General features: G+C 36.7%; 1 protein-coding gene across 2 annotated transcripts in view; it reads right to left on the bottom strand.

Annotated features, from left to right (window-relative positions):
- MET (MET proto-oncogene, receptor tyrosine kinase) overlaps positions 1–23,944 on the bottom strand; it is a gene marked incomplete at both ends in the record, with an annotated part of 73,534 nt that extends 49,590 nt beyond the window's left edge. Inside the window, 2 exons of one of the 2 annotated variants that reach the window (XM_084230476.1) lie at positions 1,210–1,401; positions 22,739–23,944. In XM_084230476.1, the coding sequence (XP_084086602.1) occupies positions 1,210–1,401; positions 22,739–23,941 (1,395 nt within the window). The remainder of the gene's footprint in view (positions 1–1,209; positions 1,402–22,738) is intronic. The other variant, XM_084230475.1, reaches the window with a different exon arrangement.
- Between the last annotated feature and the right edge of the window lie 465 nt (positions 23,945–24,409).

Genomic DNA, 24,409 nt, shown 5'->3' with positions numbered 1-24,409 from the left:
ATCGAACCGGTGCTGCAGAGGCTGCGGGCAGCTTCGCAACCCAGCGCTCAACCGCTGCGCCACCGGGGAGGCCCGTGGGAACATTTAGATGACAGGATCTATATGATCATAGTTTTGAGCTAGGAAGGTTTTATTTACATGCTTTATGACTGAAAAAATTCCACCATGCCCAGTAGTGCAAGAAAAGCATGATTTATAATTTTTAAAATATGGCAATGACCACTATTCAAACTACTATAAAGACAGTGGTAATTTTAAAAAATATGTTTTGTAAAAGAATACAGAGGATGTGCAGATGGGCAAGTCATAGGAAAACATCATCGTTCTCAATTGTTTTACTGGAAATCATTGTCTGACTAGGGTGTTAATTAGATCAGATGATTATGAAATTAGCATCTCTCTTTAAAAGACATTTCTAGTATTTGTGAAATCTAACATTCCATAGATGCTATCGTTGCTCTGCATTAATCAAGAATCCACCAATGAACTCATGTTAAAAACACTACCCAACAAGTACTAAAGCAATAAAACAGCCAACATAAGAACATTTTAATTTCCGCAAAGTGCTATGATTCTTGTATCTAGGAAACACAGTATCTCAGATCAAGTCTGAAGTGTGAACTGCTACCCATTAAAGTATTTCTTGGTAAAAATACAGAATTTTTCAGTATTTGAACTTCTTTGTGTCTGACCCCACCATTTTGCAGAATCAGGAAGGTTGGAGGAATTACAGTGGGATTTTGATGATAATAACCCTTCCTAACTCCTGCCAATACTTCTCAATGATGTGAAAGTTTCTTCTCATGGAGATACTCAGCTCACACAATAACTGTCCTTTGATCCTTAGCTTCCCTTGAAACAGGAAAACGTCTTCTGGAAGTGCTTTAATTGTTTCACTTTATTTTCTAATTATGTAATAGAAATCATGAATGGGGAAAAAAAAAAACCCAAACAAAACCCAAACTGTTCTGGGCAAGAAAATTAAAGCAACCACATTTAAACTGAAAGCTTCAAGACTTTAACAAAAATAGGCCATGCTCTTTATAAAAAGTGGACCAAGCTTCATTGTTCTGCTTTCAGTCTGTGTCTCTAGTTTCTACTGTGATTTTCACTTTATAATATTTGCAAACATTTCAATGCAAGAACAAAAACAAATGAACTGCATAATACCAAATAAAACAAACATAGTCACTCCCAGACAGCATTTACCTGAATGAAGCGACCCTCTGATGTCCCAAGATTAGCGATGGTGAGGTCTCCTTTAATGAAGGTGGAAATAGATGTTAGGAGGATTTGGTTGAATTGGCCCATGAATAAGTCAACACGTTGCAAAGCTGTGGTAAACTCCGTTCGGTATTCATCACTGCGCGCTTCACAGCCTGATGAATTTCTCAAAAGTGTCTGGAATAAAATATGGTCAGAGTATTACTGTGAGTCCAGATGTGAGCAAGCTGGTCAGAATCTTTTCAGTGTATCTTTTTCAGGGCTTGGAGGGGAGTGGCAAAATAACTGTGCTAACAGGCCCAGATAGGCAGTGATATTTCTAGTGACCAATACGGTTTTATTATTGCTAGGCATTGTTCTCTGTAGATATAGATCTTAAACTGGGGGTAACTTTCTGATCCCAGTTTATACTATTGTTCAATATGTGCATAAATAAAGATTAAACTCTCTTGGCTCTATTAACTAAAACAAAACTATAAATACCTCCACCCTTGACATAAAGGTAATCCTTCTAGCAGACAAGTCCAATGAGATGAATTTCAAGATAATAATAATATAAATGTTAGAGTCATACCAGGACATTATACTTTTAAATGTATACCTTTGTGTGCAGTGAGGTGGTATTGAGTAGTGACTGATAGATAAGTCATGGGGAGACAGACGAGCACATCAGATTCAAGCAGATCCAAGACCTACATTGAATCTTGGTCCCTAATGGTTATTCACTTTGTGTAACTCAGTGTTTATGAAATTAAGTGTTTATGAAATTCATGCTCCTTCTGTCTCAGCCTTCCTCCCCATCAGCAAGAGAGAACTATATAAATGTATGTACTTTACAGAGTTGTAAAGATGAAAAGAATTAGTTTACAGAAATCTTACAATAAAATCAGCAGCAGAGAGCACCACTTAAGGTAGTTGTCATTATTATGGTGAAAGTTGTATATAAAATGCCTCAAGTAACCAGCTAAGAGCCTGTGATGGGAGGACACATGGCATATTTGGAGAACTGAAAGAAGCTTCTGCGGTTATTTTGTTCCTTTGCTGGCTTGTTCTTACTTTTTTCCCTCTGTTTTCTGGAAACTTTAAAGCCTCATATTTGACCTGCAGTTCTGTGAGGGTGGAGATAAAATGAATTCATTGGATTATAAAACAATTTGTTCTGTGTGGAATAGCCTTTGTAAACTATTAGCAACATTCTGCCAACTTTGGACAGGAGTTGTCTCATCTTCTAAACACACTATATTGTGCACAACACACAGTAGGTATCTAATAACAGCTTGCTGAAAAATTAATGCATCTGCAAAGGAACCACAGATAAAGTCCATCTGCCTATCCAGCTTGCCTTGTGGTCTGCCTTGCCTCACAGTGTGAGTAGAATGGAAGTGGGATGAATCTGAGTGTCTGCAAATCTGTAGGAAACTGCTGATCTTTTTTTAAAAGTAGGAGATAGGGGAACAATACACAACTTCAGCTCTTTGTATCTGTTTCCTCATTTGTGAGCATGTATATAGAACCCCGCATCAGAGTTAACTTCAAGGGCTTCTTTCAGGTATCAGAACTATTAGTGCCTAAGAGGATTCATGAAGAAGAGAAGCCTTTCACATGAAAAAGCTGTAAAATGTCCCTCAGCCACGAATGATCCTTTAGCTGCATGAGGAAATCCACGTGGTTGTGAAGGAGAAGCACTTTATGTGTCTCTTTGCTAGACAAACTGCCACCTGTCATGAACCTACCACAGTCACCTAAGGATTCACCAGAAAATGCCTTCAATGTTCCCTTGAGCATTCAGCTTCCTTGCCGATAGTCCCAAGGTCATCTATATGAAAGTGCTTATTGATAGCTCTGTGGTATTCTGTATTTAGACCATGCTTTATCATTATCTGATTTATTTTTCATTTATTGTCTTACTCCACTAAAATGTAGGTTTAAGAGAGGGCATCACTTTCTCAGTTTTTTCCTCTAATGTATCTTAGGTGCCTAGAAAAGTAACTACAAATTTCAAATGACCTATACATACATACATACATACATACATACATACATACATATATATATATATATATATATATATATATATAGTGCACTTCAAGGATTCTCCTTCAGGAGACAGTAAGGTCTCTACATGGTACCTCCTCCTGGGCCAATAGGATTATCACTCTATTCTCCCCACAGACAAATTCCTCAGTATAGAAACATTGCACAACGTTGGAATAAGATCAACAAGGACTCCTTGATCTTGAAAAATAGTGCAATTTGAAGCCAAAAACCAAACATGATGTCAAGTTAAAGTGGCATTCAAATTTCATAAGCCAGGGATCCCAAACTTTTTCTATCTTTCCGTAGTTGAGATCTGCAGGAGATAAATGGGGGCACTAGTTTTCAGGAAAAAGAAACATTCCAGTACTCACAGCAGGAGAAAGGACTACTCCTTATCTTTTCCTTCTGAGGATGGTGATAAACTCAATGAGTGGGGTCAGGGTGGCAGGAGCTGGTTTAGAGAGTTCAGGCTGTATTTAAATAGTAGAACTTTAACTATTAGGGAGCTTTGGTTTCAGATCTCAGCATTGCAAAGGTAAAGCGCTGGGTAAATAGGACTAAGTCTCAGTTTGACTCTGTGTGTCCCTTAAAGATAATGAGCAAATGTGTTTGCTGCTCATTTGTGCAGAGGAAATGGGGTGGATTCTTCTCACACTACACAGTTCCTGGTTGTGACATTTGGGATGAGACTGTGTCCAGCTGGAAGGGAAACTACAGACCCGCTGCCAGGGGTCCCGGCCACTTGTGCTTTGCTCAAAGACAGGTCTTGTGCCTTTGCGAAAGACTCATGGAAATCATTTCTCTGGTACAGTTGTTGTTTTGGGGCACCTCAATAGAGTACAGAAGAGGTTTCACCCCAGCACCAGTTGGGGAGCCAGACTAACACTAGTAACAAAGAGAGGAAGAAGGGAGGAAGGAAGGGAGGGAGGAAATCAATCTTTACCCTGTCCCTACAACATGCCAGGCACTGAGTCGGGCATTTTCATGTACAGCCAGATCCACAGCAGCCCTGTGACATTTTATCACACTCAGTTTTCAGAAGGAAGAGACTCTGAGGAGCCACGGGTGTGACCACTGTGCCCAGTTCACATTGGAACAGGCATTAGAATTTTGTTCTCTGTTTCTCAAGCTCACGAATTTCATTTGCTACTGTTTACTATTCTGGGCAATGTTCCGAGAATTGCACAATCACAAAAATCAAAAGGGCCTTAGAGACCATCCTACTCCAGTCACTCATTTTATGCATGACAAAATGAAAGTCAGGGAAGTTGTAACTCGCAGATGGAGTCATTTAACAAAAGATAACATTTAATATGCAAAAAGACCTACAACTCTTTAAAGTAGTAAATGTAGCTTTGCGCATCCTTGATTCCTTTCCTGAGAGAAAGGCTGGAATTAATCATTATTTTTTGGACAATGGCATAGAGATGACCCGTGGCATTTTATTCTTTTCAAATGAGCTTGGCTCTCAGCTCTATCATGAACATTTCCATTCAGGTACCTTTGATCTTTCAGTCAGTGCCAACTCCTCTTTCTCTAGCATTTCCCACATGCATCCAGTTGCTACGTACGTCCCAATTTTGCCCTGGACATCCCCTAGCCACACCTACATCCCTGCCCAGCCTAGGTGTTTCCTCACTTCTTTCTAGTTTCCCATCTCACCTTCCTGGCAGCAATTAACAGCTGTTACTACCTTCTTCAAATCATTGCTTCCCAAAGACCTGTAAGAAAAGCCGAAACTCCTTACCCTGACATTCTAATCTGCCTCCTCTTTTTCTCCTTGTAGTCATTGACACTCACTCTTTGCTCAGGTAAACATTACAACTGATCCTTTTCTAAAGTCTCTCTTTACAAGGTCTTTTGAATAACAGAAGCAATGTGTTTTACTGGCAGGGGTCTTCCTGCCACTCAGCTGGAAAAAGAATAAAGTGGATAGTATAAGGATATGGTGATGCCACATAACTTGAGCGCCAAAACCTCACCCAGTGCAGGTACACATGTGCAGTACAACTAAAGACAAGGGGAGACATGCAAACAGTGCACAATCATTGTTCACCCATTTTTTGAGGGAGATGACTGGGATGGGACGTACAGGGGATTTCAAAGGCATTGGCAATATTCTTTTTTAAGTCTGAGGGCACAAAATCAGTATTTGTTTTATTTTTCATATATACATACCCTCCATACATACATATATATGGTACACAATTCTTTTGTCTATATGAATACAGTTGTCTCTTGGTATCCATGGGGGATTGGTTTCCAGGACCCTCTGCCCCTAACTCTCCATCCTCACAGATAACAAAATCCAAGGATATACAAGTCCTTTATATAAAATGGCATAATGTTTGCATATAACCTATGCAAATCCTCTTATACTTTAAATTACCTGAGATTACTTAAAATACCAAATACAATGTAGATGTTTCATAAACAGCTATATTGTATTTATTAGGAATAACAACTGCACATGTCAGTATAGACACAAACATGGTAGCCTTAACTATGTGGTATCTAAGGTTGATTGAATCTGTAGATGTGGAATAGGTAGATACAAATTTTAAAAGAAAACAGTGAGTAAAGGGGAGTGAAAAAATGAAGAGTATTGAGAACTTTCCTTCCTTCAACTTCTTGATATCCTAAGCTGGTCTGAAATAGTCTCATGGCTTTTCTCAGCTGATAGGACCTCATAATAATCATGTTAAATAACATCTGCAGAGTAGATTACGGTTTTCAAAGTACTTATCTCATCTGAGCCTCTCACATATCTGTGGGTTGGGTTGTTATGATCATTATATTTCCATAGATGAGGAAACAGGGATAGCTGTCAGCAAATACTAGAACTTAAATCCTAGTGGTTGATTTCAAATCCTATTATGTTTCTTACTTACAGGTCCCTACAATATTTCTGAGAAACCCACACTCTAGGGAAGGTCTAAGGACCTAGTAGAAAATCAGAATGATCATTGCTGAAGGATAGGACTGATTCTACACCATCTAGGAATTGATGAGTTGCATGCAAATCACTTGATCTCTCTGGGCCTTATTTTACTTACTTAACAAACATTTGTTCATGGCATTTGCAATGTGCACTGTCCTAATCACTTTTAAAATATTAATTCATGAATTCCTCATCATAATCCCAGGAGGAAACAGAGGGATTGAGTGGCCACATGATCAGCAATGGCAGAACCAGGCTTAAACCTAGGCCATCTGGTCCTAGGGTCTTTACCCTACAAGAGACTACAAGTTCCTAGCATAAGGAGGGATTGAGAGAAATGATTTCAGAAGTTCCCCTTCAGCTCTACCATCATGTGGGTCTGTGGATGGCTCCCCAAAGCCAGTGGAGAGGATGTTTGATAGTCACTGGCCCCCAACCACCAGGGGATGCTCCAAAACATAAAGAGAGTCTGGATACATATGCCTATTTTATAAGAAATTTTGAAAAACATTTAATTTTCCAAGGGTTATCCTTTTCTAAAATAATTATATGACATCAACTATGTGAACCAATAGTAAACACCCTTTAAAAATTTTTTTACACTCTTGCTCCCTTCATGCCAAAGCTTAATCCCAAGATTTACAGACTGCTATAGTGTTAAATAATAGTGGTTACTTTACCATTCATATACCTCAATACAATATCTATTTAATTTAGTTTCTTTACTTTTTTATGAGTCCTTGCCAGTTTTTTTTTTTAATAATTAACTCAGACATAAACCTTTTTTTATAAAAAGAAAATTGAAATGCTATATACCTCAATGTATTTGATTCAAAATGTTTCCCCTAATTAACATTATGATGCATGCAGTGAATATGCAATTACATTTAATTCAGCATAATTATGTATGTGATATATTTAAAATATGATTCTTTAAATTGATCTATAGAACAGATTTAGCTCTTCTATAGATATATCAAATCAGTCTTGCAGATAAATTTTTAAAAGTGTACTCTTAAAAGATCTTTGCCAGTTCGCTCACCAGTTTTCTTCCCTCTTTACCCATGACTAAACAGAAGCATTTTTATATAAACCTTATTCATCATCAGTGTTTGAACAAACACTGTGGATATGTAGTAATTTCAAAATACATAGACCCTCTTTGCCTAGAATATTGTTGATTAAAAACTCAACTGCTTTGACTTCAGGAATTCCACTTAGCTTGTTTCCCTAGATTTTATTCATGTGCTCTCTTCACTTTATTAAGTGGAAGTGGGACAAGGGTGAGGAAACTGACTGAGCCAGAAGCAATGAGCTTTTGAAATTCAGTGTCTGGTTATGGGTTCCCACCCCAGCCTCCAGACATATTTTAACTTTTTGTTAGTTTGTACTCAATGTCTAAGATGTCAACATTGAAGGCTGGATGCTTTGTAAAATACAGAAAAGTCAACTGTCTGGCAGGGAAGACCCTTCTCTTAAGGGTCTAGAATAGAAGACTGGACTGTTAGGGTGCTGCGGTCAAATCCTAAAAATCTGACTATCTAGTCTGTGTGATGAAGAGCCCAGTGATGTGCTCAGTAACACTTTAAAAGAGAGAAGCTTCCTCAATACTCTGCTGTTATGAACTCCCCTTGACAAACTCATCCTGTCACACAGCTTCAATAGCCATGAGGTTCAAGACAACCTAAGTCCTCATGTGGAGTTCCAACAGGGAGCAAAGTTGGGGGGCAGTTAAAGAAGGGTTGAGTCTTCTCTAGGAAGGAAAAGGGGACATCATATTCTCAGGCTATGTGTAGAGGCTCAGAAGGCAATGAACGTAGCATAATTAGGCAACCGGCCAGCCAGCTGCTGGCTTAAAGCTGGTGATTCATGAGGTGATGGATGTTGCCTCGTGGTGATGATCTCACTTTGCACACCCAGTGAATTCTCTTTTCTGAGGTCCAGCCCTGTCTCTGAAATTACCTTCAGGCCAAGTTTGAATATGCCACTGATGACATTCAAACTCACTATTTTTGTTTCTAAACTGACTCCCTCTTCTAGTTTCCTCTATTTCTGTATGACATCTATAGCTCTCCTTTCCCTAAACTTCAGCCACCTTTGGCTCTTCCTTTTCTTTTGCTACTTAGATCTAACTAATAATTCTTATGCATGTTCCTACTGGATTAAAGGAAATCTCATACTTGGCCTCCTAATGGTCATCTAACTTCCTAGACTCCAGAATCTTCATCCTTAAGTCTACTTCTAGAAAATCTCAGCATAATGTTCCTCAAACATCTTTAGTAACACTTAGTAATCACCCTAGTCTACTGGGAAGAACATGGGTTGAGGTAGCCCTTCCCCTACCAGCTGTGCAAACTTTAAGGGGGTGATCAGATCTCCACACCTTAGTTCTATAGTTGTAAATGGAAAAACACATACCTATCTAACAGAATTTCTTGAAGATTCAATGTGATGAATCCAGTGCCAGCAATATATTAAACAGTCACATCCTTCATCAATTTAGTCATTCAAAAATAAAATAGGCTGATGAATGTTTGGTGGAAGGTCAGGAGAGGTGAAAGATGGATGAAATGAATCTTTCAGTTATGTCGCAAAATACTGTTTAAACCCATGCCTATTCTAGCAGCCATCATTGTCATTGCCTCTTACCCTCACTTCCATCCTACCATCGTGCATTCATACACTACTTATCTTCTTCCCTGTCCCTGACTAGAATTACTTTTCAGAAACCTCAGTATGTGGGCCATTGTTCTTACTCGCCAAAGTTCCCGAGATGCTTATCAAACTTGTTTTTAATCTTAGTGCATGTACACCAATGCCAAATGTAGGAATGTTTCTCTATATACCAAGCTAGCACTTGGTGTTGAGGAAGGGTGCCACTGTGGCATACATATATTCCTATAACCACAGGGACAGTTTATTGAAAAAGACCTTTACCCTTAACTTTTAATCTTAAACTGTATGTTATTTTGAACTTGAAATCATAGACTGGTGACCAATAGAGAGTATCTATAGATTCCAAATGTAAATTTCCTGGGAAGGTACTTCTACCAGCACCACTGTTTGAATAATGTTCACCAGAGGGTGTTGTCTGAAGCCCCACATGCAGACAGTACCATTCACTCAAAGGGGCAGCTCTACTGAAAGGTTTGAGAGAGAAACATAAGTTACTGGTCTTTCTCCTTTTAATGACTTTAATTGTGTTTTTCCAATTTCAACTAAATACAAAGATCTGGAATTATTTTTTCACCATTCCTATCTTTATCTTTTCTTCTCTTTTCACTTTCCTCCTTATTTGTTCTCTGCTCCATCTCCATCCCAAATGGTGGATGGAGTGTGTGTGTGTGTATGCATGCGCGCATATGTAAGTCTGAGGCAGACTGAAGTAATATGTGTGAGAGACTGATGGATTCTGGAATATATAAGAATGATAGATTGACACATATCCAATAAAAGGTTAATGTCCAAAATATGCAATACAACCCAATAGCCAAAAAAAAAAAAAAAAAATCCAAATAACTCAATTAAACAATGGGCAAAGGACTTAATTGACATTTTCCCGAAAAGACATACAGATGGCTAGCAGGAACATGAAAAGGTGCTCAACATCAATAATCATCAGGGAAATGCAAATTAATGACACAATGAAATATCAAATCCCTTCTGTTAAGATGGTCATTACCCAAAGGACATGAGACAACAAGTTCCAGTGAGGGTTATTGAAAAAAGGAAACCCTTGTGCACTATGTGGGGAATGTAAACTGGTGCAGCCAGTAAGCAGTGCAGTTTTCTCAGGAAAGTAAAAACAGAACAACCATATGATCTAGCAATTCCACTTCTGGGTATGCATCCAAAGGAAATAAAAGTATCATCTTTGAGAGATATCTGTGCTACCATGTTCACTGTAGCATTATTCGGAATAGTCAGGACATAGAAACAATCTAAATGTACATCAGTGGACAAATGTATCAAGAAGAGGTGGTACACATATACAATGGAATATTAGTCTTAAAAAGAGGGAAATTCTTTCATTCATGGCAATTTGGATATGCTTAGGGGGCATTATATTAAGTGAAATAACCTAGACAAAGACAAATACTGCATGATATCACTTATATGGGGAATCTGAAAAAAAAAGTTGAACACATAGAAATGAAGTGGAAAAGTGGTTGCCAAGGATTAGGGGCAGGTGGTGGGGAAAAAAGGGAGCAGTTGGTAAAATGGTAGACATTTTTAGTTAAAAGATGAGTAAGATCTGAGGCTTTAATACAGTCATCATAGTTGATAATACTGTCTTGTATAACTGAAATTTACAAAAAGAGTGAAACAAAACAAAAGAGATTGATAGGAGAGGGTAAGGTAGGATGGCAGTGGCATGCCTGAGTCATCTTGTACCAGCTTAAAGAGTCAATTGTGAACATTTCTTCCTAATTCTTTTCCAGTGATGTTACTGTGATAGCTTGAAATTGGCTTGATGGGGTATTTCCAACATGGAAACTGGCAAAAACTCAAATTAGGAACTTCTTTGTACTCCCCCCACCCTTCAGAGTTAAACATTTCCTGGAATACCACTGGGTATGAGGGAGAACCAGGAAATAGGGAAGTCAAGGTAAGAAACTCCTTGAGTATCATACTGAATAGATGGATTTAACTCTGAACCATTAGGGAGCTCTCAAATTATCTTAAAAGACACAATTACACAAATGTGTTTGCTTTCAAGAAGATTACTTACTTACTCTGGCAGTATTCTAGAGACAAATAGATTGGTTGGGAATGAGGACAGAGGCAGGGAGATCTAGTTTTATTTTATTGGCATCATTTTCAACTCACTAGTAAAACAAAACCTGTCTGAAATGATAACATACAATTTTCTGTTTCTGTACTGTGTATTTTGTAGGAGCGAAGCAAAGATTTTAAAACTTCTTATTTACTGTGAATGAGATCAAGTTTTTTTTTTTTTTTTTGAAGAGGGACTAGAAACAGCAGGCTGAATTAGACTGTGCTCATCAGGAAGACTGAGATAGAATGACTTTCTTGAAATACTAAGTTTCTTGATTAAGTAGGTGTTGTTAGGTGTCCCAAAGTGCGAGCTGGATAAGATAATTTTAAAAAGTCTTAAATAAGGCTAGTATATACAATGAGAATGTCAATATGGGTTAATGAATGAGATAAGTTCTGTAAACTATTACTTAATCCCAGCTGAGTGTTTCCTGAGCTACTGGGAAACTGTTGAGGTTGATAGATAATAATAAGGCAGCAGGAAAGAGTGTTAAACAGTAACTTGTGATTTACCTGGGGTTCAGAGTATAAAACCAAAGACTTGTTAGTAGCAAGAAAGGTAAGATAAAGCTATGCTGTCATTAAATTATCATCCAGCTATTCACTGGAACAGAGATTTGTTGTATGTGCCAAGATAATAAAAAATCTGACATTCTCTTAACTAGTTGCTGAATCCAATCCCTGGCATACAAAGTATTAAATAAAGCACCTGGAGTTGTAACAGCTGGTTCCCAAGACCTAGAGAATGCGGGGAAAGCTTTCATATCTAGAGATCACAAAAATACTAAATTAATATTGACTTATGAAAATTTCAGTGTTTACTTTCCAAATATTTCATAATCCTTCTCTTTTCATGAATTCATCTGCATTCAACTGGAATAGTATCATCAGGATCATAAGATACTCAATACCATATAGTTTACACCACAGCTACCCTAGATTCCATAATAACTTGGATTTTTCTTTTTTTAATAAGGAGCTTTCTTTTGTTGGGTGTGGTAAAGTCTCAGTATATAATTTTCTATGATCTATATCTGTGCCACAAATAGTGAACTTTGAAATTTTAAAACCAAGGTGAGTGTGTTATCCTGTGCATAATCTACTTTAAAAAATGGAGGTAAGATAGGAGGCCTGGGGCCAATTCATGTGCACCATGCCATATACCCAGGGTCATAAAAACATTGTTTGCCTAGAAATCTGAAGTCATTGCTCCTGTTTTCATAAGCATTTGATTCTAAAAAAGTATCAAGGTAGAAAATACAGTAATCATTGTGACAATTTACCACAATATATAATTTTTAAAAAGCAGGCACATATTTTAGTTTTCTTTGTACTTGTCTAAAACTCATACTTTGATCTTTTACTATTATTGCAACTAATACCTACTATTGTTAAACTGCCACTTACATATTACCCACTGCTTTGCAAACATTGACTTATATTTGGCCAGTAACAGGATTGATCTTGTGCTTTGTCTGCCCTATTCTACTTGGAATCAATCCCTTTTCTATGACTATTTTGAAATGAGGGTGAGTTTAGTTGAAAGAAACATTGCCCTTTTTTTTCCATATTAGCTGTAGATAAACCCAATATAACTGGTGTTTTTCAAATTAGAGTATTTCTCCATTATTCTTACTAATACATTTACTGATCCTTGCTTACCATGATGTTGGAGCCACAAATAAGTTTACATTTAATGAATCATTAGAAATGTTATATTCTATTATAAATTCCTCTTCTTTATTCATTTAATTCCGTTCTTTAAGTAGCAGGATCACCTAAATTGACCTAATATTCACCTCTATTATTGCCCTTTAGAACATTCAGAGTCTTGGGCCTTCTCATATTTGTGAATACATGAAGAAAAAAAGATCTCACCTCCCTATTAGCTATCCTGAGATTTTGGATAACCCCATACACAATGTACTCTTACAAGCAATCTGCTACCTTTAAGGTTCTGGTCACTTTCCTGAAAAATAAATATTCTCTGCCAGTAATTACAGCCTTCAGGAAGGGTCATGTCAGTGACCTCTCTGACTTGTAGGCACAGGAATAAGCTCTAAAGATTAAATACTTTCTATTTCCCTGTCTTTTCCCTTGGCAAACTCCGCTTCTTATTGGTCAAACAAAAGTGAACAAGTGAACACAGAAGAAGGCAAGTATTTCTTTTGATTCCTCATACATGCTTTTCCCACCTACATTTCAAATCTTCATAGTTTGTGCAGATTAAAAAAATAGTGCCTTTTAAATGATGTAGTTAGTCATAAAAATACAGTTGTAGAGTTTATATAGATATATTTAATAGACAAATATATGTTGAACTATAAATGAAAATAATGAATCTACTAATAGGTTTACCCACCCATTTCAGCAATTCAGATAGCTCCTGTCTACTGTGTAAATAAATAGACTTCTTTTGGAGGATGAAATTGTCACATGAGATCAACATTGTTGTTTATGGTCTGCACAGCATACACTTAGGTATGAAAAAATATGACAAAAAGCCTGACTTCTAAACTTATTTAGATATTTGCATGATTATATAAATATGATTAAATGAAAGAGAAAAGCATAATGTGTCTGCAGCTGGAGATGCCTTAGAACAACAGAAAAGCAGCACTAACTTGAGAGCACACCCCTGCACATTCAAAGTGCTCATGATATCCTCGTGAGTCCCGGGAGCACTTGTCTCTCACTTGGCCCCGTAGGCCACATGATTCTCATGAGAGGAAATAGTCTAAAATGGATACAGTTGTGCAGAGGACAGTACACAGATGTAGAAAGACAACGTGACTTGGCTCCACCTCAATATCATATTCCTCTGAATTCTGTAAATTTTTATAATTTTGATAGTTACAAAAGACCTTATGATGATTCTCACTGTCAAACGACTTACTGGCAACAGGACAGTTCTTTTCACCTCCAAGAAACACAGGTTCTTCTAACAAATAGGAACCCAAGTGTTGGCTACAGAAGAAAGGAGAGGGGGATAAGAAAGAAACATGGGCTGATACAAGGACTATCTATTTTCAAAGAAACCAATTAAGTGGCTATAAGAGGCAGTGAGAGTAAGGGCCACTCAAATTGTCTTTAGCTTCTAGAACTCTACAATTATCGTTATACTTCATAAGGATCACCTAATGAACAGTAATTTAATTCTAATTAAATCAAAGACAAACCTTAGCCATAATGACAAAAAAAAAAAAAAAAAAAAAAAAACACTGCTCAAAAAGTTAAATTCTCCAGCACAGTTCTACTTCCTATTATGTGTCTCTAAAAAAACAGGTCAAACGTAGAAACATGTAGTAAAGACCTAAAGTTTATGAAACAGTAATTACTACTAGTTTATTAAATACTGGCTATATGCTTACATATCTACCACAAGTATTGCTTTAATCTAAAATTTTAGTTTTACATAAAAAGTTAACTTTTATGTAATATAAAAGCTAACATTTACCTTTATGTAAAAGTTATTTAACTTTCTTTTTTTAATTTATTTTTTCCCTTTTATTTCTCTTTCTATAATTTACACCATTATTCATTTTTGTACAGTTTGCTTTCTCTCAGGTGTAGTTCCTTTTCCTCTCTTTGGGGTGGTTTTGGTGACTACACTAGCTAATTTAGCTATTCCTCCTCATTTACATTCACAGATGTTTTTTCCCCTCACACTATATGTCATAAATTACCATGATGTATTTGTCTGTTGATGTAACTGATTGCTTACTGTCATTTCCTTTCCTAGTTTGTTTACTTCATAAAGACAAGAATCACACCTATCTTATTCATCACTGTAACATCAGCAGGGCTAGGCACTCAATAAACATTTGTTAGATTTCTTGTTGAATCTTGGTTGTATGAAAAAATCCTTTCCTGTTTCTTGCTGAAAACAATGATAACAAGTTTTTGGTCCTTTTATTCACTAAATAAAATGGCTAGGCTTCTCGTACTTGGCTAACCTTATAAGATGAAAGAACAAGCATGTAATGTAATTAGTTTAAAATAAATGGAAAATACAACACATTTTGTCAGGATAACTTTTAGAGATATTCATTTTTTGTTATTGACTGTTACTGCATTAGTTCTTGTAATCTGCTTAGTGCATTAGCACTGAATACTATTGATTCATTCAGAGCTAACACACCATTTTAATCTGCATTTTTTCCCATTTCCTTACCACTTCACCTATAGTTTAGTTAGTAGACTGCTAGATGCTAGGGGTAACTGGATTTTATATTTAAAATATCAGTAGAAAACATCATACACATTTATACTTTCCTGGTACATGGACACAAATACTACCAAATCACGAATAATCCACATTACTTCCATAAAATCAGTTCTAGAAAAGAATGTTTTACAAATCAAAACTGAACTCATTTCGCCTTTATCATCTAAAGCACAATTTGAAATATCACTTGTTATTTTAATGTCCTTTGACCAAATGAACATTTTCATGATATACCCACAAAAGACAAGTGAAGTTGGACTTCAGTCTGGATTCATGGTTTTAATTTTTAAGTAGTTATACCATTCAAAAACTATTTCCCCCTATTTGTGAACATCAAGAATGGTTAAAAAAAAGCCATTGTGCTATATTAGCATGCGTTTAAAGACATTTTGCTGTCCTTGTGTGGAAAAACTAGAGACTATTTTGAAGTATAGAAGGTAGATAGATACGCTTCATCTGCTCCAAGGTCAATCTAGTGCTAGGCCCAGGGTGAAGTTCAGTAGATCTCATCCCCAAAGATTTTTAGGATAGGTTTTATTATCAAGTCATTCATATGCAAAATGGCCTGGAACTTTTGAGTCAGGAAAACTATAATGAGCCGAGTGGAATGAATCCAGGATCTCAGAATCAGTTACCACATTCACTATAAGGAAAAAAAAATTGAGTTTTAATTACTTCAGGAGTAGCTGAGCCCTTGGTTTCATTTCCCTGATAAATGCGCCCTTTCTGGTTGTTGGAGATGTGACTTATAGCACATATCTGGGCACTTAATCATTCCGGACTCTGTGTGCCCATTGACTCAGTACCTTTGCCAATCCATGAATAAGCAATGGCAGAAATTCCCGGTAGGTCTTTCATCCAAATTCTGACAGATTCTCATTTTTCTTACTAGAGGAGACAGGAATGTAGGAGAGCATGACCACTGATAAGGCATAAGTCTGAAGTAAGGTGCAACACCCAAATTTTGATATATTAGTCTGAGAAAGAAAAAAACCATTATTGCTTAAGCAGGATGATATTCTTATCAAATGCAGGAACTCACATGATTTCAGAAGTCTCTAACCATGTAGTAGTTTAACAATGAAAATATCATGTATTAGAGCTATGGCTTCAAAGTCTTATTAACACTTCACCTTTTCTTTTTGCACTAATCTCTTATTTGCTACATTAATTTCACCAAATGAAACTCCTTGTAGAAATAAACTGCTTTAAGTAAAAGACATAAATCCACCGGTAAAGTCTACATACATTTTTTGGTGATGGTTTCATCATTAACAATTTCTCTTTCCTCTTGGCTTATTAGAAAAATGTCTTGCCTTTGCTTTTTCATTCTTTCCCTGGGAGGACCTGAGAATAAGCTATGGAATGGTTTAAAGGAAGGTTGGCAAGAGGAAGAGAGAAGAGCAAAAGCCATTAATGACTCACTGTATAGTGTGTTCTCTAATACCCCCAGGGTGTGTTAAGTGATCTCAGAGAGTATTACAAAATTCTGGAAAAAAAATAATCTTAAATTCCTTTTAATAAAACAATGCTATATGCCACTTCTCATGGGCTAGGTAGCACAGAGAATTCAAATAAATAAGCTAGGGAGCAGGGACTCCCTTGTCTGGGAGAGAATAACGAAACATAAACAGAAGGAAAGGAAGCAAGTTTAAATTAATGAAGTTCTATTTAGAGATTTTTTAAAAAAGTATATTGAATCCTTACACCTCAAGGATTTTCTTTCTTGCAAGATTATGTTTTGTAGCTATAACATTTGGCATATGGCCAAAATATTTAGTGTTTAGAATAAAAAATCCTCATAACATTTTTCATAATGATAACATTCTCTCATTTCTGAGCACAGGAAGGTAAAAAAAACCCTGAAATCTGACTTCACATTTTTCATTCCTAATACAAAATATATTCTCTTGAGAGTGCTAGATTGTTTAAATAAGACATGCCAAACCAGTATAATTACATGGATGTTATTTGTAACACTGACTCCACATTCCCAGTTCAAATGGTGTGGTGTGGGAGATTATAGATATATGGGGTATAAAGAGTTATAAATCTTTGTTTATTGTATTAAATATTATGCGACATGCCCTGAGGATGAGAGATCAATAATGGTCCTTGTGGTTTCCTGATGGAATGCTGTAATTATTTTCTTCCATTACAACTTAAATGTAACCCAATTTTACTCATCTATCATCTTTATAATAGCAACGAAGAAACATCACCATATGTTTATTTTTCTGCCCATTCCTATTATTTCTTGTTTGCAACTTGTTTTGATTTTGCTTTCATTTGAAATTGTTCTAATCTCTTTGCTTTCTTCCTTTGATGGCTCTCAGTGGTGACCCTTTAACTTTGGCACTCTTTGAAACGGAGATGGAAAATTACTACTTTAAGTTTCCTTTATTTTGGGAAGTAGTTGGCTACTCTTTGAATTTGGTATAAATGATATTTAAAAACAAGGAAGTTTGATACAAACAATCTATGAGGTTGGCTTTTTTGAAAACTACATTAGCTGCAAAATTTTGAATGCAGACTATAACAAATTATATAAATCTAGTCTCTTATATCCAAGGGTGTTTAGAATTGAAACTGGGGGAAAGCAGCAAATCTATACTTTTTAACTTGACTATACTATAATGCTGAGTCAATTATCTTTCTCTCCACTCCCAAACTACCATCATTAACCATCTCTCCTATTTCATGGGGAGGCCGGGTGGAACTATTAAGTCATAAGGACTTACACAAAGGAAGCATCATGGAGGTGGGCCCCTCAGTAGCCTATCTCTTGTACTAATATGAAAGTGAAAGATCCGCAACAGCAATAGAACCAGAATGTGCTCCTTCCAGAAAACAATCCAATAACTTGAATTTGCCTTTCTTTACACAAGTATTCCTTTTAATCATAGCTGCTATTTATTTTGTGCTGAAGGCTAAGTCAGGATCTTTTACAAGCACTGCATTTGTCCACACAATCATCCTGCTCAGCGGAAAATGGGTTCACAGGATTTAAAAGATGCTCTCATTGGCCAGACAGGTAGAATATGGTGGAGTTCAATTTGAACCCAGATCTCTTTGACTTTAGTTTTGTTCCATTAGGTCTCCCAAAGCGCAAAATTTATGTTCAATTTATTGTGCCAAATATTTTGTATATATTATCCCAAATTTTTACAAAGCCGTGTGAAGCAGGCATTTGCTATCTGTATGTTACAAATGAGACTAAGGGTCTAAGAAGTAATGCTTCAGAAGTCAAATAGCAGGTATACATTAAGGCAGAACATCCATCCAGGTGTGTCTGGCACCAAATAGCAAGCTTTTCCCCTTCAATGGACTGATCATTGGTCATTAAGATAAACAAAAGGTTGGTGAAAATGTTTGCTGCAAGTCTATGTTTATTCTTTTGAATGCTTACTTAGAACAAAACTTTGATAATGGAATGACAAGAAAATAGTGTGATGTGAGTTTTATTTTCTAGATAGGTAAGAGATATTTCAAGAATCCTTTTTTGCTTCAATTTTGATTAAAAAACTTTCCAAGATGTTTTCTTCTATTTCTCTTTCTAAGAACACTATAATTTAGGGATCAGGATCTTTGCTGATTTTGGGATTTAAAAAAATTCCCTTGTTCAATATTGATTCTTACTTGTTGGAGATTGGGCCCCTTTTCTTCACTAGAAAATACAGAAGAATGATAGGAACAAAAGGACTTTCAGAAACCTGGAATTAGGAAATAAAAATGGAATATTAGTAGCATTCCAGAGATAACAGTTTTCTTGTATTCAATAAATTACTTCACAAACACAAATTCTTAAATGGTCTATTAGTGGTGTAATTTTTTTTCTTAGAATAATTATCATGCTAATAAATCACTTATACCTTTGGAGATTTCAGTTAATGTGCTTAAAATTAACTGACTTTTTAGTACTGTTTATCCCTAAATACAAGGTGAAGTTTTTTTTCCCCTCCCTAAATGTAGGACTGTACAAATTCTCCATATTATGGGGCATTTTCTCAATTAATTTATTTTTAATAATAATGTTCTGTTTGGGTAATATGTATTAACTTAGAGCAACTTCAGTCAATACTGATTTAGTATGCTTATAGAGGCCCACTTATGAATGGGTAAAAAAGGAGGTAAAGATATTTAATACAGATTTAGTAATTATTTGTGGGTATATAATCTCATAATTTTAGCTGGTGGAAGTCACGATAAACAAACCTTTGAGAAGCAATTTTAAAAGCAACATAGAAAATGATATAACCAGTCCTAATGTTACATGAATGGGTACCTGTGGCTCAGTTTCTAGAAACAGCATCAAAGGTAGAATCCCAGAGTTGGGAAGCACAAATGACTGACAGGTGAAGGTGATATGCCCTGGAAACTATTGTATGGTTCAAAAGTGTGTTAGTGATGTCATCAATATAAGAAGATGCTTATACATGCGTTTCATAATATGTGAGAATGGAAGGCAGCATAATATGTGATCTTAAATAAGCAAGTCAGTCCTGATATACCTGCTGGATGCCTAGGGTATAAAAGACTCTCTTTGCAATCTCTTTCTCTGTGATACAAACTCTTTTAACACAAGGCAGGGAGCTCAAGGAAAACCCCTCCTATGGCTGTGTTCACAAATTGAGGACTGGGAAGAAATCCTCAGTGGAAAGTTACTGCTGCATCTTTCCTAGTAGCTTTGTGCACAGAGCACATTAACAGTGCCCCCATAAAGATCTGATTGATTAGAGAAGTTAATGAGAAAACTACAACATGTGTGCTTATTCACCAAACTTTATGCTAAAATAAAAACTCAGTTCCAAGAAATTGTTAGAAGCCTGCCAAGACAGAATGGAGTCATCTTATTGCTTTTCAAACTGGTTTGATCATGCAAACACTCTGTTTTTGTGAGTAATGGCTCTGGGTATCTTCATTTGAAGATGAAGGTGGGAAATGACTATATGGTGATTATTAAAACAATCTGAGGTCTTTCTGTGGAACAGCTATATGAAAACTGAGAATGTGGATAGTCTCATTCTTGTAAGAATTTTAATCTTTAGTAACCAGAGAAGATAAACAGGCAAATAAGTAAGAAGAGGCTTGAAGGTATTTGTCTTTACGGAATTTGGCCAGTGCAAAAGTTGGCTTCCCTTGTGAGAAGACTATGTTGGCAAGTTCCATCTTGTTTCCCACAAGAATTTTTGTGATGGGAGTGATAATGGTTTCAGGTGTGGCTGGTATATTTTGGGTATTTTTCCTGGGCAATAAGCTGACCTAAATTTCATTGGATAATCCTGCCTTTTTGTTACCCTTGGAACATTAAAAAAGTCAAAAAGGTAGGATAAAGTTCAGATGTGTTTCGAAACTTTCTAGATCCGATAAGTACTTTTACACCTGGGACTGAAATGTATAAGATAAAAGTAATGAGATATCAATATATTCTCATAAAGTATAGTCTTTTTAAAATGTTTAACAAAACAAGATTTAAATAGTAAAGTCATGCTCTAAAGACCTCTGAGGAATTCCTACTAGACCATTTAAGAACTTGTGTTTGTGAAGTAATTTATTGAATACAAGAAAACTGTTATCTCTGGAATGCTACTAATATTCCCCTCTTATTTCCTAATTCCAGGTTTCTGAAAGTCCTTTTGTTCCTATCATTCTTCTGTATTTTCTAGTGAAGAAAAGGGGCTAAGACATTCCATTGTTTTGTACAGAGTTTGCAACACTTATTAGGTATACACAAAGAAAAGTTAGTCTTACTTGACATATATATATATATTGTTATTATGTTTATTCATAAAAATTGGAGAGAGAAGGACAGAAGGTATGTCTTTAGTTCACTAAAAGGTAAATTCATTTTCTCATAATTATTTTTCTAGCTTTATAAAAAGTTACTTGGAGTTTACATCTGGAATAGTATCACAGACATTTCAACAAAAGTGAAGCAAATGTTTATGAGTTCTTATGTCCTTGGTACATCTTAGCAAATTATACACTTTCTTCCATCACTGTCATGTTTAATGTTCCACTTTCAATGATCACCTTTATTACTTAGATTGAAAACTGCTAGCATAACTGAATATACATTTCCAGAGTCAAACTGTCATTAGAAAATCTACACTTGTGTATGGTAAAGAAAATATCAGGCTTTTCTGCCCTTCCGCCATCAGGATAGATGATGGATCCTTGTCCTGAATGCATGCCTGATGGCGGGCACCTGGAATAGGGTGTGGGCATAGGTAGATGGGATTCCGCTGAGCTGAGACTGTGCTTTTAAGGGCGGCGTCACGGGGGGACGCCAGCAGCAGAAGCAGCAGCAGTAGCAGCAGTAGAAGCTGAAGCAGAAGCCGAAGCCGAAGAGAAGCCAAGATCACCAGAGAGCCCAGATAGAGTGAAGACTTGCTGGGGGCTGGGAGGCCTGCCAGCCTCCCAGCTCCCCAGCCAGCACCCCAGCCAGCACCCCTGCCTGCCATATACCTGGTGAACCCCAATAAAAAACCTGCAAAACCGCTGAGGACTCTGACTCTTCCTTTACCCGGTCTGCATGGGATCAGAAAACCTGCACTGTGGCCAGGTCCTGCTCCTACAACTTGTTACCAGATTATGATCACTAGTGGTCATTATGTTAGGCGGCATCACGAGGTCCATATGTTCAAATCTGGGTCTAAACCAAGAAAGGCCACAATGGACTCCCAATTTAGTGCTCTTTCTCTGGCATTAGGCCAACTGATGACTGGTAAGATGAATCTTCTGGGTATAGCTTAGCTGTAATAATACTGTACCTGAATCAAAGTCACAAAGGGTTTCCCTAATACCTTCAGGGGAAATGTCATTTCATGCAAGTACAAACTATAATTGATCAAATATCAATTGATAGATCAAATATCAATCAGGTGAGAACTTGGTAGACACATGTCTATTCAAGAAGGAAGTCAGTGAATGAAGTCAAGATGCAAAGAAAGGATCCAGGAACAAAAAATTTCCCTCTAGTTTCTGATTTAGAGAAGCCTATCAGTTCATTTAAAAAATGATTTATTTACCAACATCTTAAAAGAGATTTTTGTTTGTTTATTTTTGATTAAGTTTCCTTAAGCAATGCTTATGAGCAAATGGGAACTCATAAGGAAAAAGCCCTTAGAGCCACAAATTATCTTAAGTGTCTTATTCTAAATGTTGTAAAGACTCTATTAGAATATCAATAATCATGTTTTATAGGGGTTGTGATTTGTTAAACTTTGTGTAAATCTGATGTTACTAAAGTTTATATAAGAGATAAATTTAATAATCTGAAGTGCTGGCAAAAGTGCAAATCCAACTTGTCAAAACATTTTATTTTTTCTTTTACTTACCTCTTAACTATTTATGATTTTACTTTTAAGTGGAGATTCAATTTCTAAATTTTATTGGAAAGAACTGGCAATATTTTGGATAAAGAATGTTTACCAAGCACAGAAAAATCATTGCTATTCTTTTTCTAGACTGCTATGTAGTCTGATTTATATCTCATAAATTGTGAAATGGGAACCTGTGTGACTTACCCTATTAAAGCAGTGTTCATGGTTCGGTCCATAAAAATGCTGGAGACACCTTACATTGTTTTTGTTGACAATCTTGTTGAAGAACTCATTAATGTATTTGATGGGGAAAGCACAGACGGCTGAGCGATTCATTGGTTCAGCAGAATCTGGCTTGCTTTGTGCAAACACCCCATAGAGAATGTCATCATTCAGGTTGGCTCCTATTTGTTTAGCAAGATGGGCACCAGGCTTACTGACGTACGCAGCTTGGAGAATATTAAACATTTCTTCCCTTGTGGCTCTCTTTCTTCTCTTTTCTGTGAGAATACACTCCAGTGGCATTTCCATGTAGGAATGCAGCCCAGAGTCTACAGAACAGAATCTGATTATTCTTGTGTGAAAAGTCTGAGCGTCTAGAGTTTCCCGCTGGACTGTCAAAAAGTAAATAAAATGGTTGCTTTCAAAGGCGTGGATGTACTTAATGGGGTAAGAATCTCGGAACTCAGGTAGAACATCGATATACGACTGATCTGTTAAAAACTTAAAACCATCTTGTGTTTCCTTTAGTCTTCTCACTGATATTGAATGCAATGAATGATCTGGAAGGTAGGAAGAATTTATAGTATTGCCCACGAAGAAGTTGATGAACCTGTCCTTTTCAGACAGGAGGACTTTGGTTCCCAGGGCGCTCACCACACAGTCAGGACACTGGCTCGGATCTTCATCTGCCTGTGGAGAGTACATGCAGTGAACCTCCGACTGTATGTCAGCAGTGTTGCCAGGTGGAAGCACGTGTCGCTGGCAGGTCCCTCTGTGAACACTGCTGCAGCTAATGAGCTGGTCATCATAGTATGTGTCAATAAGCAGAGCCATGTTGATGTTATCTTTCCAAATGCCACCTGATGAATTGGTTTTGTGGCTGCAGTTCTGACAAGGAATACAATCTGGGTGTTCTAGCACAGGCCCAGTCTTGTACTCAGCAACTTTCTGAAGATTATTGTCATTTAAAACATATATGTAGTTAATAGCACCAACGTAAATGTGGTGCTTGTGTAAAACAACATTCTGGATGGGTGTTTGCGCAGTGAAGTTGGGAAGCTGATACTTCATGTTCACATTCATCTCGGACTTTACCAGTGCTTCTTTGCACTCCCCATTGCTCTTCTGTACCAAGGTAAACAGAAGCACAAGGATGACAGGTGCAAGCACAGCAGGGGTTTTCATGGTGAGAAGTTAATCTGCCAAAACACATTCAAGGCAAGAGCCGTTTAGTTGTCATTAGAAACGAAGAAACAGCTAAAAGAATGATACCAGTTAAACTATTAGAAGCAAAGTTTCCTAACTGAAACTTTTACATTGAGTGAAAACAAAAAAACTCGAGCTGGTTTCACATAAAGATGCATTGTGCAGTTGGACATGACTCCACATAGCTTAATTTTAGAACTCCAACCATGAACAAGTAATTTTAGAGAATCGTTATGCGATGCAAACAATGTTCTGTATTAAGGACACAGAAACTAAGTTAGAATTATTCAGCAGTGAAGTCAGAAACAATAGCAAATTCTTTCTTAACCCCTTGCTGGTTGCTTTAATGTGGTTCAATATCTGTGGTTAATGACTAGGCTGATATTCAAACTTTCTCAGTTAATCAAGTAAAGAATTGTGGTTCAGATTCATTTATTCTAGAAATCA

The sequence above is a fragment of the Talpa europaea genome (assembly GCF_964194135.1).
Source record: "Talpa europaea genome assembly, chromosome: 3".
In the NCBI taxonomy this organism is placed as follows: domain Eukaryota; kingdom Metazoa; phylum Chordata; class Mammalia; order Eulipotyphla; family Talpidae; genus Talpa; species Talpa europaea.
The sequence above is the reverse complement of the archived record's forward strand: the minus strand, read 5'-3'. Positions and strand labels throughout refer to the sequence as shown.